The following is a 16,428-nucleotide window of genomic DNA, read 5'->3' as shown; positions in this document are numbered from 1 at the left end:
CACCTGTCACACGCACACTCAGCTTTGCGGAAATTATGGGCATTCTGTCAAAGACTTCTGGGGAGGTAGAAAACACATGAATCTTACTGGTCAATCACCCACTTCCCACACGCAACAATAGCTCATGGGTACCACAGATAACTTTGCCAAAGTTCTCTGCCAAAGTTGAGCACGTGAAGCTTGCAGCTCCCACTACATCGCTCTGACCAAGAAGGGTAAAAGAATAGCAAAGAAACAGCACTAACAAAGTTTAGACCCATAAATTTTGAAGGTCTAGCTACCATATTATTACCCACAAGGGTAAAGGAACAGTACCACTGCTGGATAATTGGAAAGTCCCTGAGTGTCAACCTCTGTGCTTCGTGGCAAGGTAGACTAGCAAACATGCCCAACCTTTACTCACATTCGAGAAAACACTCCCAATAAGATTGCTTGCTCCAAAATCGAAGAGGCACCGTCCTCCGAATCTCGAGAGCCAGACTCCCAACATGACTACTTTCTTAAAAATCGAAGAGAGGGTAAAGGAACAGTACCATTGCTGGATAATTGGAAAGTCCCTGTGTGTCAACCTCTGTGCTTCGTGGCAAGGTAGACTAGCAAACATGCCCAACCTTTACTCACATTCGAGAAAACACTCCCAACAAGATTGCTTGCTCCAAAATCGAAGAGGCACCGCCCTCCGAATCTCGAGAGCTAGACTCCTAACATGATTACTTTCTCAAAAATCGAAGAGAGACTGCTCCCCGAATCTCGAGAGCCAGACCCCCAGTATGATTGCTTTCTCAAAAACCGATGAGGCATCGTTCTCCGAATCAATCGAAGAGGCGCTCGCTTTCTCAAAAGCTGGGCTGCTCAGAGACCACGAGGGCCGATCCCAGAAACCGAAGAGGCACCTACTTTTCTAGCCTTGTCAGCACCTGTCACACGCACACTCAGCTTTGCAGAAATTATGGGCATTCTGTCGAAGACTTCTGGGGAAGTAGAAAGCACATGAATCTTACTGTTCAATCACCCACTTCCCACACGCAACAATAGCTCATGGGTACCACAGATAACTTTGCCAAAGTTCTCTGCCAAAGTTGAGCACGTGAAGCTTGCAGCTCCCATTACATCGCTCTGACCAAGAAAGGTAAAAGAATAGCAAAGAAACAGCACTAACAAAGTTTAGACACATAAATTTTGAAGGTCTAGCTACCATATTATTACCCACAAGGGTAAAGGAACAGTACCACTGCTGGATAATTGGAAAGTCCCTGTGTGTCAACCTCTGTGCTTCGTGGCAAGGTAGACTAGCAAACATGCCCAACCTTTACTCACATTCGAGAAAACACTCCCAACAAGATTGCTTGCTCCAAAATCGAAGAGGCACCGTCCTCCGAATCTCGAGAGCCAGACTCCCAACATGACTACTTTCTTAAAAATCGAAGAGAGGGTAAAGGAACAGTACCATTGCTGGATAATTGGAAAGTCCCTGTGTGTCAACCTTTGTGCTTCGTGGCAAGGTAGACTAGCAAACATGCCCAACCTTTACTCACATTCGAGACAACACTCCCAACAAGATTGCTTGCTCCAAAATCGAAGAGGCACCGCCCTCCGAATCTCGAGAGCCAGACTCCCAACATGATTACTTCCTCAAAAATCGAAGAGACACTGCTCTCCGAATCTCGAGAGTCAGACCCTCAGCATGATTGCTTTCTCAAAAATCGAAGAGGCATCGTTCTCCGAATCTCGAGAGCCAGATACCACAGACCACTTTTTCAAAGTGCTCTGACAGAGTTAAAACATGTGAAACTGGCAGCTCCCACTACCGTGCTATGACCAAGCAGGGTAAAGGAATAGCATTACTACTTGTTGTTAGGGAGGCTCCTATATATGCCGACCTCCATCCCCAATGGACAGACAGACCTGCAAAAATGCTCAACCCTTCATCATATCTGAGAGGGCACTCCCAACGAAGCCTTTCGAAATATTCAGCTTTCTTTCCCCCCGATAATACCTCTGCAAACAAGCTATACTAGAGCAAGAATATCTCATATCATCAGGGTTAAAAGCAAGAGTATCCCATATCATGCTTTTTCCCTGTCTTTTCTTTTGGCCTTGTTTTTACCTGCAAGACAAGGAGAAAGAGAGCAATCAGTCAGCACTTGGAATCAAGCTCCCAGCCAGGAACTGACAGCCTGGAACCCTTACCTGATTACTTACCTGGCATTGCTCTCGAGTACTCATCTTCAACATCTTATGTTTCCAGGGAAGATTCCGCATCTGCTTGAGGAACAGATAGGGCAAGTGCGAAGGATACAAGGAAGCATGTGGAGACAAGCGTAACAGCACACGTGCCGATACATCCATTACTCTGTCAAAAGCAAAAGTATCCCATATCAGCAGGGTAGAACGTACTCTAGATTTGATGGACTTGTTTTGACCCTCAAATTCTTCAGTCGGCCTTATACTCTGGAGGAAACCAGAAAACCCTCCAGCTCAGTTCAAGAATAAGCCTGTGGAAAGTTACTTCTTCAAAAGCAAAAGTATCTCATATCATCTCTTCTCAGTTTTCTTCTCTTTATCCTTCATGCTGCTGCAAGATGGGGAGAAGGTGAACAATCAGTCGGAGCTCTGATTGCTTACCTTGTCTGTCACCTCTTTCAGCAGACTCCCTAGCTCGGCGACTTGGGGGACTCCTACTACATGGTTTGTATCGCGCTTGACCAAGCCTGAAACTACAAGTAAGGTTCAAGTGAAATTGATACATTACCTTGTGCATCTCCACCAGTTAAAGATACCACCCCTGGATGGAGGAAGAGTACTTCCAGAGAAGATGCCACATCTACCTATGAGACAGATAAGGCAAGTCAAGACGACACCACACTCCGATACTTAGAAGTTTCGTGATTACGAGATCATTCTTCCACAATATTTCCTAATGTCATTTGTACTAAATCATTCACTTGTACTCACTAAAGGAGAGCTTGAACCTATGTACTTGTGTAAACCCTTCACAATTAATGAGAACTCTTCTATTCCGTGGACGTAGCCAATCTGGGTGAACCACGTACATCTTGTGTTTGCTTTCCTATCTCTATCCATTTATATACTTATCCACACTAATGACCGGAGCAATCTAGCGAAGATCACAAAAAGCGACCGTTTTCGCTACCTAGGATCTATCTTGCAAGAGAACGGAGAATTAGATGGAGATTTCAACCATAAAATACGAGCTGGATGGAAAGAGTGCATCCGGCGTGTTGTGTGACCGTCGTAGGCCACTGAAGCTCAAGGGAAAATTTTATAGGACGGCAATAAGGCCAGCGATGTTGTATGGCACAGAATGTTGGGTGGTGAAACATCAACACGTACACAAAATGGGTGTAGCGGAGATGAGGAGGCTTCGTGGGATGTGTGGGCACACGAGAAAGGATAAGATTGGGAATGAGGATATCCGAGGTAAAGTAGGAGTAGCCGAAATTGTAGGAAAGATGAGAGAAAATCGGCTCCGGTGATTTGGACATGTGCAAAGAAGGCCGACTGACGCTCCGGTTCGAAGATTGTGACTACGGGACAGAGGTTCAGGGCCGAAGGGGTAGAGGAAGACCTAGGAAAACTTTGGAAGAGACTCTAAGAAAAGACTTAGAGTACTTGGATCTAACGGAGGACATGACACAAAATCGAGCGCAATGGCGTTCTAGGATTCATATAGCCGACCCCACTTAGTGGGAAAAGGCTTTGTTGTTGTTGTTGTTGTTGTGGATGTTCGTATCTGGCACCAGTCTTAAGGGGGTGAAACCCGGGGGAGTGGGTGGTACCAAATTACGAAAGAGGAGAGGGTGGGGTGAGGTTGCTTCGTGTGTGTGGTCGGACGACCAGGTGGTCCGCCGTGCCGGACTCATATCGATTTTCAACTATTTTAATGTATATTTCATTGCTATTTATGTTTTTATGACGTTAGGCATTTTAATTTTGAATTTTTCAGTTGTTTTGTTGGTTTATGTCTCTATCAACACTTTGATTGTTGGCTTGCGGCTGAATTCTCAATCATCTATGTCCGCCAAATGGGTATTGTATATCTCCACACATGTGCTCATTGGTTTACCTCTTGAGTCTTGGCCATGAAATTGCAAACGATATATTTATATTAAAAAGATAATATGTCTACCTTATAATAAATAAATTACAATGCAAGCATACAAATAAATGTATTTAGTTATTTATGAAATTGACACTTCATCAACAATATATTCTCATCACATAATGAAAGAGATACTAATAGAAAAACATATTCACGGTTCACGAAGCCTCGGAATTTGGCGCATTATATTCGCTTGAAATCAATCCTCAGTATTTCCAAGCATTAGAAGCTGCCAAACAAGAAACACAACATTAAACTCAAACCTACATAAAGCTTGAAATAAAATTAAAATGGTAATGAATTCAAATTGAGATTGGGTTTGGACACTAACCTTGTTTAGATAGGTCCCATCCATTGTCCTGGCCCAGAGCCCAAAAGAAGTATCCGCCCAAGCCCAAAGACTTAGCGAACCGAACCTTCACGTTCGCGGACCGGACACCATCATACCCGACCCAAGTGCTACCGGATAAAGAATAATAAGACGCTGATTCGACATCAAACACGACGGTCGCATTTGTTCTGCTGTTAAAATCAACTATTTGGCGGTAAACCAAAATCCCATCCCCCGGCCCAACACCCGAAGCCGGTGCCCCGATTCCGTTCACTTTCGGGTCCTTGAGCGTCCAAGTCTTCCCGTACAAAGGCAGACCCATGACGAGCTTTTTGGGCGGGACACCGGCTTCGATCCACGACCCGATTCCATAATGGGTACTAATATTACTCTTGGAATCATACAACGCAGCATTCATCCCGGTGAAATCATCCCACGACCCATGATAATCAAAGCACATTGGGCTGGCCCAATCCAAATATTTAGTTATTGCCGCGGCCGGATAAGATCTTGGACCGCCATAAACGGTAAATTTCCAAGCATAATATACTGCGGCGGTCAAAAGCAGACGGGGTTTACCGGTAACTCTAGCCTCATTATCCAGGGCCTTTCTCCATTGCTCGAACAACAAGCCAAGATTTGACATTTCCACAGCATCTTCTGGAAACTCCCAGTCCAAGTCAAGGCCTTGGAACCCATATTTCCGGGCCACCTGAATTGTGGAGCGGATGAAAGCTTCTCGGGTTGCCTGGGTGGAAGCCATGAGTGCAAACGTGGTTGAATTGCTACCGCCGCCTCCTATAGACAGGAGGGTTGTGACGGCCGGCTTTTTGGTCCGTAGCGCTCGGATGAATTCGGGTATTCTGGCTTGGTCGAATTCGGTGACGTTGAGTTTGTAAGTGGTGGGTTCGGGTACGAGGAAAGCATAGTAGATGTGGGTGAAGTATTGGGTGTCTATAGAGGATGGCGAGAACGAGTTAAATGATGGGAAATAGGCTGCTCTGATACCTTCTGCAGATGGATAAAAAAGATCCGAATTCGAACCCGAGCTCGAAGAAAGCATTGTGTGGAAGACAACAAGGATGAAAAAAGGCATCAACTTTGGGGTGGCCATTGCGCTATATTTCTGAGCTACAAGATTCGGAATGGCCGGCAGAATTGGAGTTATTAGGTTTTTTTATAGAGGGAGGAAGTCTGAAGTGCGAAAGGCTATGGAAGTAACCACGTTGCCGACATTTGGCTTTGTGTTTGCAAGTTTGTGGCTGAAGTTTCCTGCTGGATATATGTCAAACTAAAGTAGCGGCTAGCGTTTGAACTCCGAAGCAGGAGGAAAATATCAAACATGTACAGCCAAATTCACAGATCGTGGCAAGAAATGGATTGTATCTATTTGGAAAGGAATTATAAATTGAACAGAAAAAAAAACTGGGTCAGTTTAAATAGAAGTTTCTGCAGAGTTTTTCATTCAACTCCATTCAGATGAGAAAGTCTTGTATACGGGCTGCTATAAGCCTTCTCACGCCACCGTTTATGAGAGAGTTACGGTAAACTGAAACGTCTCTTTTAACGGCTGAAACACATGGGAGAATTAAAAATAAATAGAAAAGTTTGACTTGGCTTTGAGTCCACTTCAGAATATTCTGTGAAAGCAGATATTTTTTATTGTGACCGTAACACGAGTGGCACATCACGTGTGTTTATATAAGTGGTGGAAAATTTTATTTTTTAAGTTATTAATTTTTTAACACACATATCTCATCCTTTGTATAATGACACGTGATATAACATTCCGTATTCTGATCGCATTGAAAAATATCTTCTTTAAAGGGTCATGTTCTATCTTCTTAGTTATGGGGTAGCCACTAATTTTTGTCATCATTTAAAAGCATACACTCGTGATCGCACGTGCACCGATAGAATTGTTGAAGTGCTCGTAAGACCACATGAAATTGATCGAGTCAATTTGCATATCGTACAATTATTCATCGTTCTAGATACATTTAGTGGTGATCGGTGAAGAAAGCAACCTACTAAGACTTTGGAAGCACCCAATTACTTTTTAGTGCATTTAATCTATGCTGTTTATTTTTGGGTTCAATGGATTTTGGTCCCATCACTAAGTTGAATGCTTCAGCTCCAAAGTTGGTAAACCTCGCACGGATAGAGATAGGTGGACCATTTCCCACTCAAAATGTCAAATGTTCATAAAAAAACAAAACAATTTGTGGGTGTGAAAGTCAAAACCAGAAAAGCAATCCTATGTCAAAACCAGAAAAAGCAATTCTTTGACTGTTAGTAGTTGCTACTTGGCACTCGTATTCTGCAGTATAGGCCTAATGGGTATGAGTTTTGGGCCGACCCGAAAGAGTTAATGGTCTATACCTTAGGATTTTAGTTTGGGAACAAGTTAGGGCCATGTCTAGTGACTCGATTTATACACTAACATATTCTATGGTATTTCTCGAGCCCGTTTGGGCTTGAGAGGTTTCATTTTAACCCATGATTTTGATTGTTTCAAAGTAGGGTTGCCAATTTCAAACGTGACACTTTGCACGATTTGAACTTGTATGAATATATGGCTTGTTTGGAAGTGATTTTAAAATGATTTAAATCATTTTTTGAGAAGATATTTTTGAGTTCCAAAAGCACTTAAAATGTTTTTTCGTAATTCACTTGCATATTTACTAAAAATTGGTTCCGAAAATATTTTTACTACCAAAAGCGCTTTTAGGCATTTAAAAAACAATTTGGAACGAGCTTATAGAATCAAAGGTCCACATGATTAATATGATTAAAACTTGACTAACAATGTTCATTTAGCATTATATTTATGAATTGATAACATTTTCTTTGTGGATCTACTCGTGGGTTGACTTTTGCTAGATCTAAGTTAAGTTGAAAGTAATACTAGAATGAGTAACTTTTTAAGAAGTTTTCGTGCTGCATCCACTGCTCTTGAATATCATGAACCATACAGTTGTCTTTCATTTTCCTCTTGTTTCTTTAATTCGTAGTACTATTTTGAGCTAGTGACTGTAAGTGAAGAAAAATTTACATCTAACGAGTTGATATGTCAATTGTATCTATAACACTAATCATGCGACTTATGTGATAAACAGAAAGTCACATCACCACGATATATGCAAGTTTTTCTCCGATCATGTTGTCCCCTTTTGAAATAGAGTTCAAATGTTTGAAAACATTTTAGGTGGAGGAGATGAGTCCTTTCTTCTTTTGGAGTAGTTCGTTTGTCGAACTAGTTTGGAAGCTGGACAGACAGGGAGATCTCAAAAGGAGATTTGGTCCCATATTTGATTTGACTATGAATGTTTAACATGTAATCATATAGGTTGTTTGTTTCCCTTAAGCCAATGAGAAGGTTAAATGCTAAACTCCACTCAAGTCTGTGTGAGTCACTCAATTTTATTAGTACTAAACTTTTATGTGTGGGATTGGGTGAAAGAAGACCTAAAAATGACTTTATGCCCGTGCAATAATTCTATTAAAATATATAAATAAATAAATCCAAAGATTAAAAAGTATATATGCAAAGTTATAATTTGAGTGATTTCGTAATATTACGTGATAGATTATACTTAGAAGCTACTTGAAATATCATACAAGTTATAATTTGAATGATTTCGTAACATCACATTGTAATTTGAGTGTTCTAAGTATACTAAGAAGTTGCTCGAAAGATTATATTTATCTTAGGGGTTAACTTTGCAAATCTAATGGTGTTTAGATATTAATAATTCAGCATGAAACGGCACTATCATAGCACATTAGCATGAGGAGCTCCACCTCAGCTTCCCCACTATTTTATTTGTCGGCCATTCAGCCATTGACAAATCATCTTTTATTTTTTATTTCTTTCGGAAAGAGATTATAAATTAAGAATATTAGCTAGCTTATGTGCCAGTGAACCAAATTAATTAGCTTTAACCTGCCAGATTAATTTATGCTTAAGTGGATTCATTGCGTGCTAATAATCTATGACTGTAGTAACATGGACTCTAGAGTTTAAGGATAAGGAGGTTTTAACTTTTTTAGGATTTTTTAAAATTAGGGTTTAGGCAGTTGACAACAGCTAAGCTTAAAAGGATTAAAATTAAACAAGAAACATATGCACTTATTCCCAATGATAGTTAATTGTTCAATTGATGGGACTATTAGGTTATGAAAACGACAATTATAAACCAGTAATTCTCGCATGTGCCCCCTTTAATTTGTTAATAATTTACTTCACCTAACATATCTTATGAAACCAGAGAAAAACTTGTTTAGAGTTTACGAATCACCACGTCATAATGCATATATTGGTAGACCATTTTTCACATAAATATTGAGTTTATGTGTGTGTTGTTCTCGTTCGACTTCAAGTGATCTCATTCAATGTGAAAACTGTTTTAATTAAACGTCTCTAATGAATATACACTTGTACGTAGATAAGTTTCTCTTGTCCACTGCATTTCAAAAAGAAGATGATAGGGAAGTAATCTCATTGATCCCAACTCCATCGATCCCAACTCAAAGTAAATAATTTCATTCTCAAATAGGGAAAATAAGTCAATGAAATTACAAGTAAATGTCAATAATGTTCTGTCCACAACACACATGAGAATTAGATGAATACGGAACATCCAACGAAAGTGAGGTCCCCCGCAGAATGTGGTAATAAGGGGCACACTCCCATAGTCCCATGTACTGAGATGTAGTTCATGCCCTAGCTAGGGTGACATTGCTGGGAACATCAATCGCTTCAATTCGGTCCTTTTTTTGAAAAATCAAAAATCAAAATACATAAGAGACTTATAACTCAAGTAATTAAGAGCGTTTATCATACACTCATGCATGCATTTGTTTATGCATTGTCATGAGTAAAACATAATTCTCGATCCGATTTCATGATAAACAACAAATCAAAGAAGAACGATCATTTCATGACAAAATTAAAAGTTCCATGGATCCAATCAAAGCGTGCGACAAATTACCATGACATTTAAGTAAACCTAACAATATAAAGTTATATAAACTTTAAAGATCTTAATATTTTTTAAAAGAAAGCTACTAACAACAGTGGATTCTTCCAGTATCCATATATACCAAGAAAAACATTTACTTTCCCCCCTATCAACAAACACACTTTTAATCCTTTCGGGTTTTGCGTACAACTTTCTATCAGCTCAAATTTTCATAATCCCACTTGAAAAAATCAGAAAAAATCCTCCAAGATTTCTGTAATGGAACCGGCTAGAAATTCTGAAACAAATATCTTCTCAGTTGCAGAAGTTCCTCCATGTCCAAACACCCCACTTCAAGACCCAAAAGAAACCAAACAGAAACTAAGAGTTGAAGAAGATGAGGAGGCGATGAAAGATCAAGAAAAACAGAAGAAACCCAGCATCCGAATTGATCTAGAGGCTTCGGATAGTGATTCAAATCGCGGGTTCAGCTTTGATAATCCGGAACTCAATCTACTCGAATCCCTCGAAACGGGGTCGTCAGAAGGCACCACCACCACCACCACCACCGCCCTTGTTTCTGATGCAGCAGAGCCTAGGGTTTTCCCATGCAACTACTGTCAAAGAAAATTCTACAGCTCACAGGCGCTCGGAGGGCACCAGAATGCCCACAAACGAGAGAGAACCCTAGCAAAGAGAGGGCAGAGGATGTTGGGGTCCCACATAACGGCCTCAGCTGCAGGTTTTGGGTACCCTTATTACTCTAGTTTGGCTTCTCTGCCTCTCCATGGTGGTGCTTTTAGGGCACTGGACATTCAGGCTCACTCCATGATCCACAAGCCTAGTTCCATGATGCCTTCGTCTGCGATTCGGTTCGGAAGTTCTTATGGACATCGGAGTTTTAGGTCAAGACCAATTTTTGATCAGCAACCAACGGTCGGAAAGCTCGGAGTTGCAGCAGCTAGAGGTGGTGGTGGAGCTGGGAGGTTTGACATGGCAAAGAGCAACATGGTTTCACAAGGCAATGAAGAAATTGGAAAATGTTGGTTGGGAAACGACAGTCGTTTCAAGAGTAGCAGTGATCAGGAGGAAATGAAGCTTGACTTGTCGCTCAAGCTCTAACTAGTTAGTAACTAGACCGCAGAATTCTTCTTCATTCCTTTGTATCATATATGATCCTCTGTTTTTTTTTTTTTTTTTTTTTTTTATTAATTTTGTTCTGTCAGTAGATGTGGTTTAGAATTCTTGTTTCACATATGATTTGTGTAAATTTGATTTTTGAGAATAGCAAGAGCATTTGATAGTTGGCTTTTTTTTGTCGCTTAATTTTATTTTCATTTACCGAACCTAAAAGGTAAAAAAAAGTTAAAAGTGCGAGACGAAAGGAGAGTGCAAAAGTCATTTTCGTTGTTTTTCATCAGCTAAAGGAATTTCTTCTTGGGGTAACATGTATTCAGAAGTTAGAAGCTGCACTTCAAAGAAAATGGTGAGATCTGATTTTCAAACAATCACAAAGTGAGCTCCTCTGTTTTAGTCCAACAAGATTTCAACAAAAAGTTATGCTTGCAAGAGAAAGAACATGTGAGTTTAGTAAGCCTTGTTCCAAATAATTTAGGATTATTGTGTCTACTTCGATCCAAACAAAACAATCAATCAAATACAATGGGACATATTGATTAGATAATCTTGTAACATGTAGTATACAATTTCTCCACTTCTCTTTTCACATGACGTGATTAATCAAACAAGGAAGTGAATGTATACAACACGTTATACGTAGGTTATTTATGTAAATATTGAAAATGGCTTAAAATTTAAAACAATACAAACCATCATAAACCGATAATCTTGTTAATAACTTTTCACACAACATAATTATGAGCATTTGATAACCATTTCGAAAATAGTATAAAATAAAATAGAAGGCTATTTTTGTGTGTTACGGAAAAAAAAAAATTAAATCTATTTTTGCAAATTTTCAAATTTTGTCTTAAGTTCGGTTTTCAACCCTAAACTAGAACTTAAAAATCGAAATCGAAATCTAAAATCTGAAATGATTCTTAAACAAACCCTTAAACAATTCTCCACTCACAAAAGAGATTAAGATTAAGATGGAACACATGTAAAGTTGACAACTTGACATTACAAGAAACCCAAAAAATGGAGTTCCTACTCATGAATATTAGATTGATGATGTTTTTTTTGTTTGTCCTTGTACGAAAATATAAAATGATTTTACTTTTTCTTTTAATTTTATATTCATTAAACTAATACTACTATCTTTGTCTTCTTTTGAAGAGTGTGTAATAAGTCACTTTCCTTAAGTGATCTGAAAAATCTAGAAAAGATCTAGTTATAAAATTATATGATTAATTTATGTGTCACATTTTACTTTACTTACTAATTAAGTTCCTATCACAAACTCAAAAAAAAATTATTAAAAAAAAAAAAAATTTGAGGTTTCCGTAAGTAACTAAACCTGCCGCCCCAATTAAGAATACTTTAGAACAGTTGCTCTATAGCTCATATTCATACATCTTCACATGTGCATGCACATTTCTCAATCCATTTGGTTATTCATGAAGAGCAAATCGAACCAAAAAAATGATTTAGAAACGCCTTCGGACAATCATGTTTTACACAAGGAGTGATAGATAACTAATTGGAAAACAATTATAAAAACCTAAACTCTTTTATACTTCTCACACATTCTAATCTTCAAATTAAATGAATTGAAGAAAATCAAATAACAGAAATTAACAAGAAGTGTGAAAGATAAAAATGTAACATTATCCCATGAAAAAGGGTTCGTCGCAAATAAGCTCATCCAAACTCCATTTCGTAGTCAAAACCCCATAAAGTGCACCATTTTAAAGAGGAAAACTTTAGACTCGAACATTATTGCATTTAGACTATTACTACACTATAGGAACAGTTTGATTGTTCAAGTGTGTCGGGTTCTTCACCAAACTCAACCAAATGGTGGCGTTTCAAAACCCTAATCCTTACTCAATTATTTCATCTTCCAAACCAATGAAGGACACATAGCCGATAGCCTCCGGGCGTGTGGAAATCCAGAAAACAAACACATGGATACTCCATGCCTGCCCCTACCAATCACAGATGCATCTCAAATGCCAATTTCCCATCACTTTGCTAGCAGTAAAATTCCATACAATCAAAAGCACCATAGCACAGACACAGAGTTGCTGACCTAAGTAAATATCACAGCATTCAGGAGCTACATACTTATTTATCCTTTAGTGGGTGCTTTCATACAAGTATACACCTGAGTACCTTGGGCAGAACCTGCTACTTATCAATGGTAGATTTCTTTTAAGTAAGAACAAAAGAATGACCGAAAATCTAATTTGAGTTATCAGATATTTACCGCTCTATTTTTCCACAAACGACTTGACTTTTCCCAGCCATTTGATCAGTTCTATTCTATCCTTGTTCATCATGTATTGATGCAAGAAAACAGAAAGCTCATCATTCACTCCCCTTGCTTCTAAATACTCACTGAACCTCTGTTGAATCCTTCCATTCAAACTCCTGCCCATAAAAACAAGCAAACAGAGTCACCATCAATCCCAATCCCAAGGGCTAAGAGTGCAAACCAAAAATAATAGCCGAAGCATAAATTGACATGCTGATATCATAACGGCCGATGAGATAAAAAAATAAAAAATAAAATCTTAAGTAGGGTTCATATTCAAGTTCCATAGATATTATAGGCATGTAATAGACACCAACGTTCTGCTGCTTACTATACTTGATCGCAAAAATGGAAAAAATGGCTTTACAATCCAAAAAAGAAAAATACAATGAGGGAGACATGAAATTGTACCTGAAATCAGGTCCCATATAAGGTTTAGCCGGCATTCGATCACGCTCAAGAACATAAACTTTCTGAACCTCCAACCGATCCGGCCAGGCCAAGCACAGAAACTCCAAATCCTTGGAATCATCCCCCTTTGTAATATCAACAAGCATACTAAGGTGAAGACGCACATCTTCTCCTGAGCTGTCATCTCCAGTTTTGGGAGCAGTTTCATACCCATCAAACATAGTGACTTCAATTTTAATATCTTCAGTGTCTCCAAATCTCCTTCTCATTGTAATCCACTGCTCACCCGGTCGATCTTGGAAGGTAAACGATTCGAATTTCATGGCAGGCTGTTGTGATTATAATTATTGTTAAAATTCCCATCACAAGATATGAATGTGGACTAGAAATTCAAAATCAACACTTTCAAGAAGAAACACTTTTAATTATACTAGAAATACGTTGAAAATGGTATTAAAAACCCTAGCACTTCCTAAAGAAGCACTTGAAGGTGCTTCCTGAAGAGCACTTAGAAGTGCACTCTGAACTCTGAAGTAGCAATTGGAAGTCCATCATAAAGAAACATCAGAAAAGTGCTTCTATACAAATTACATGAACCAGAAGCACTTCTGCAAACGCAGTCAGAATCGCTTTTGGTTAAAGCGCTATCTAACAGGCCTTACATGTAAAAAAATCTCAATACTGCAATGGAAATTCAGAAATAAGCAGAACCCACTTAATCAAGTATATAAAGATGGTTTCTTTCAGAGTTTGGATTCATGCAATTTTCTCGGAAACCAAACAGAAGCTAAGAATAACAGAGAAGGATGACCAACCTGCTGAGGAGGAGCATACTCGGACTGGTACTCCACTTCGTTTCTGATGATTCTGAGGATGTTAGCTTCCATGGGCGACTGGGAAAGTGCTTCCGAAGCGTAGTGTCTGCTGTGGAAGAGAGAGGCTGAGATTGCCTTCCGCAGCAGAGGATTTGGGTGGCGCTGAACGGCATTGACTAGGGTTTTGGATGCGCAACAAGAAAAAAATGGGAGCGCGGTTCGAGCGGTTCGAGCGGTTCGAATGAGTCGAGCCATTGAGGGTTCGGAATCGGAATTTTGAATTTAGGGTTTAAGGATTTTGGGGGTTTAGGTTAACAGTGGAACAGAACTGGGAAGAAGAAGAAGATGGATTTCTGAATTGGGCTTTTTCTTTGAAATTTCTGAATTGGGCTTTGAACGTTGTACATAAATGTTTAATGGGCCTAAAAATAGGCCCAGTTTAATTAGGACGAAGAAGTTGCGTCCCCAGATAAATTCATGATTCGGCCTGTACACCGCAAAGATTAAATTTTGGGGCCTTCAAATATTCACTACTTCAAAAGTAAAATTCAGGTTTTCGATATAGGCTGGCGGATTTGAACTTCGATGAAAAGAAAAATGGAAACATTAGTCCGGTCAACTATCCTAACTCACATGTGTAAGATTACGTTTATTTAAAATAAGCAATGAAGGCCGTGAGTTGAATTTGCAACCTATTTCAAAGGTGTGGAGGAGAAATATTACCAAACAAATAGCTCGTAGATAGTTTGGAATACTTCAAAGTTGAAATTTTTTAGAGAATTAGATGCATGCAATCAGAGTCACTCAAAACACGAAGTATACTATACATTAATATATAGTACTTCTTATTTCCATCTATACTTCTCACCACGATAAAGTTGTAAAGGCAAACGGATACATCCCTTGCTTACACGTCAAAGTCTCAACTCCTATTCATAGAATATTTTGGCTTGGAATTCCACAAGTGAATAACAACTTACACCATCCGGATACACCTTCATCATAATATTTCATGCTAATGATATAAGAATAGTGTACGTTTGTCTTCGCATCAGATTTGCTATGGAAGTCTTTCACCCGTAAGTGGTCCCGAAAGGCCGACATGTCTCATGGATGGGTGTAATAATTGATGTGAGGCCATCACTCGAATTATAAGACATGAAAATGCAGAAACAGTACTCCCACGCTCCAACATGCATGATGAAAAAACTGGGTTACTTGATGATGGATGGTGTTGGTAGGGTTTCAAATTTCCAATCAAATATTATAGATATTTATATTATGAGGAAAGATTTAGTTGTCGCATGGCAGATCATCAGCTTTTCTGGACACATGGGTTCATGCAGTTCAGATAAGCATGCATCCTAACGCACGCGTATGGTCGTTTCTAACTGGTTTGGATTAGACTGCATTTCAAAATACAAAGCTTAATGACAAAGTTTTTTACTTAACATCAATTGTTTTTTAGTTTACTCATCCACACAAGGTTCCAAACTCGACTTTTCCTTTCTTCAATTTCAATTGTATGATGAAAGGATTATCATTGTCCTTGCACAATGATCACACGCATAAATCGAGAAATAGTTCAAAACAAAATTTGTGGGTTCGACTCCTATTATGGTTGATTTAGAATTTTACTTGTTTAACTTTAATGGTTGGTCTAAAGGAAAGTAAGTTAAGGTTTGGAATATCAACTTGAATTCGAATTTCCACAGATATATTCTTTAAGTTCATTGGCTCTATTTTAGCATATCGTTTATGAAAAGGGGTATTGTGAAATTATGAATTGGATTCTAATATTTTTTTAGCACACCCTAGTGCGGGTTTAATCCCCACTGATTTTCCTCCCCCCCCCCTAAAATAAAAAACCTAACAACTAAAAGTATTTTAACCTATTAACGCTATTTTTTGTAAAAAAAAAAAGTTAAAATGATATGGAATTATGGATTCTAATACTAAAATAATATCATCAAATTAAGAATGTGGGTGCGTAATCTCATTAGCAATTTGATGCATCAATCACAACTTATTTTGATACGTTGGAATCATATTACAAGTCAGCGTGAGAACGTATGCAATTAATTGCAAGAAAATTACAAGGAGCTTTACAATATAAAATAAAATAATATTACATTTTATTAAAGATGATGATATTGTATGGTTATGTCGTTCTCTAAGTTGTTCATATCCAAGGAAGAAAATATCGGTGATATCGGAAATATCGGTAGTCCGAAAACACGGAAATATCGATGGAAATATCGGTAAAATATCGATATCGATAAAAATTACATGGAAACCACGGAAATTGTAAGAAAAACTTGGAAATTTTTATTGAAACTTTGCAG

The 16,428-nt window shown here is 38.7% G+C and overlaps 3 protein-coding genes across 5 annotated transcripts; 1 reads left to right on the top strand and 2 right to left on the bottom strand.

The window, feature by feature from the left end:
• Positions 1-4,104: 4,104 nt before the first annotated feature.
• On the bottom strand, positions 4,105-5,950 carry LOC126604980 (class V chitinase CHIT5a-like). Its single transcript, XM_050272330.1, has 2 exons — positions 4,455-5,950; positions 4,105-4,352 (listed from the first exon to the last, which is right to left on the bottom strand). The coding sequence occupies exons 1-2, from the start codon at positions 5,566-5,568 to the stop codon at positions 4,330-4,332; spliced, it is 1,137 nt and encodes a 378-aa protein (XP_050128287.1). The 5' UTR covers positions 5,569-5,950; the 3' UTR covers positions 4,105-4,329.
• Positions 5,951-9,048: 3,098 nt separating this feature from the next.
• Positions 9,049-14,599, bottom strand: LOC126605596 (uncharacterized protein At2g39795, mitochondrial). 3 transcript variants are annotated; one of them, XM_050273005.1, is made up of 4 exons: positions 14,084-14,599; positions 13,269-13,597; positions 12,810-12,973; positions 9,049-9,227 (listed from the first exon to the last, which is right to left on the bottom strand). In XM_050273005.1, the coding sequence occupies exons 1-3, from the start codon at positions 14,336-14,338 to the stop codon at positions 12,814-12,816; spliced, it is 744 nt and encodes a 247-aa protein (XP_050128962.1). In that variant the 5' UTR covers positions 14,339-14,599; the 3' UTR covers positions 9,049-9,227; positions 12,810-12,813. The 3 variants fall into 3 exon arrangements, with proteins under 3 accessions (XP_050128962.1, XP_050128961.1, XP_050128960.1); XM_050273004.1 differs by lacking the exon at positions 9,049-9,227 and adding an exon at positions 12,188-12,727 and having other exon boundaries at positions 14,084-14,598; XM_050273003.1 differs by lacking the exon at positions 9,049-9,227 and having other exon boundaries at positions 12,188-12,973; positions 14,084-14,594.
• Positions 9,539-10,730, top strand: LOC126605595 (zinc finger protein 1-like). Its single transcript, XM_050273002.1, has one exon. It carries the CDS (start codon positions 9,698-9,700, stop codon positions 10,538-10,540), a length of 843 nt encoding a protein of 280 aa, XP_050128959.1. The 5' UTR covers positions 9,539-9,697; the 3' UTR covers positions 10,541-10,730.
• Positions 14,600-16,428: the final 1,829 nt, after the last annotated feature.

Source organism: Malus sylvestris, chromosome 15 (genome assembly GCF_916048215.2).
Source record: "Malus sylvestris chromosome 15, drMalSylv7.2, whole genome shotgun sequence".
Taxonomy (NCBI): Eukaryota; Viridiplantae; Streptophyta; class Magnoliopsida; order Rosales; family Rosaceae; genus Malus; species Malus sylvestris.
Note: the sequence above shows the minus strand (reverse complement) of the source record. Positions and strands in the feature narration are given on the sequence as shown.

What these genes read in the sequence shown, in the direction of transcription:
- LOC126604980 (XM_050272330.1), bottom strand. Translation starts at nt 5,568, where the DNA reads ATGGCCACCCCAAAGTTGATGCCTTTTTTCATCCTTGTTGTCTTCCAC. An exon ending in ATGGGACCTATCTAAACAAG is followed by an intron (nt 4,353 to 4,454) that starts GTTAGTGTCCAA and finishes CTTGTTTGGCAG; the next exon opens with CTTCTAATGCTTGGAAATAC.
- LOC126605595 (XM_050273002.1), top strand. Translation starts at nt 9,698, where the DNA reads ATGGAACCGGCTAGAAATTCTGAAACAAATATCTTCTCAGTTGCAGAA.
- LOC126605596 (XM_050273005.1), bottom strand. Translation starts at nt 14,338, where the DNA reads ATGGCTCGACTCATTCGAACCGCTCGAACCGCTCGAACCGCGCTCCCA. An exon ending in AGTATGCTCCTCCTCAGCAG is followed by an intron (nt 13,598 to 14,083) that starts GTTGGTCATCCT and finishes TAATCACAACAG; the next exon opens with CCTGCCATGAAATTCGAATC. An exon ending in TATATGGGACCTGATTTCAG is followed by an intron (nt 12,974 to 13,268) that starts GTACAATTTCAT and finishes TTTTATGGGCAG; the next exon opens with GAGTTTGAATGGAAGGATTC.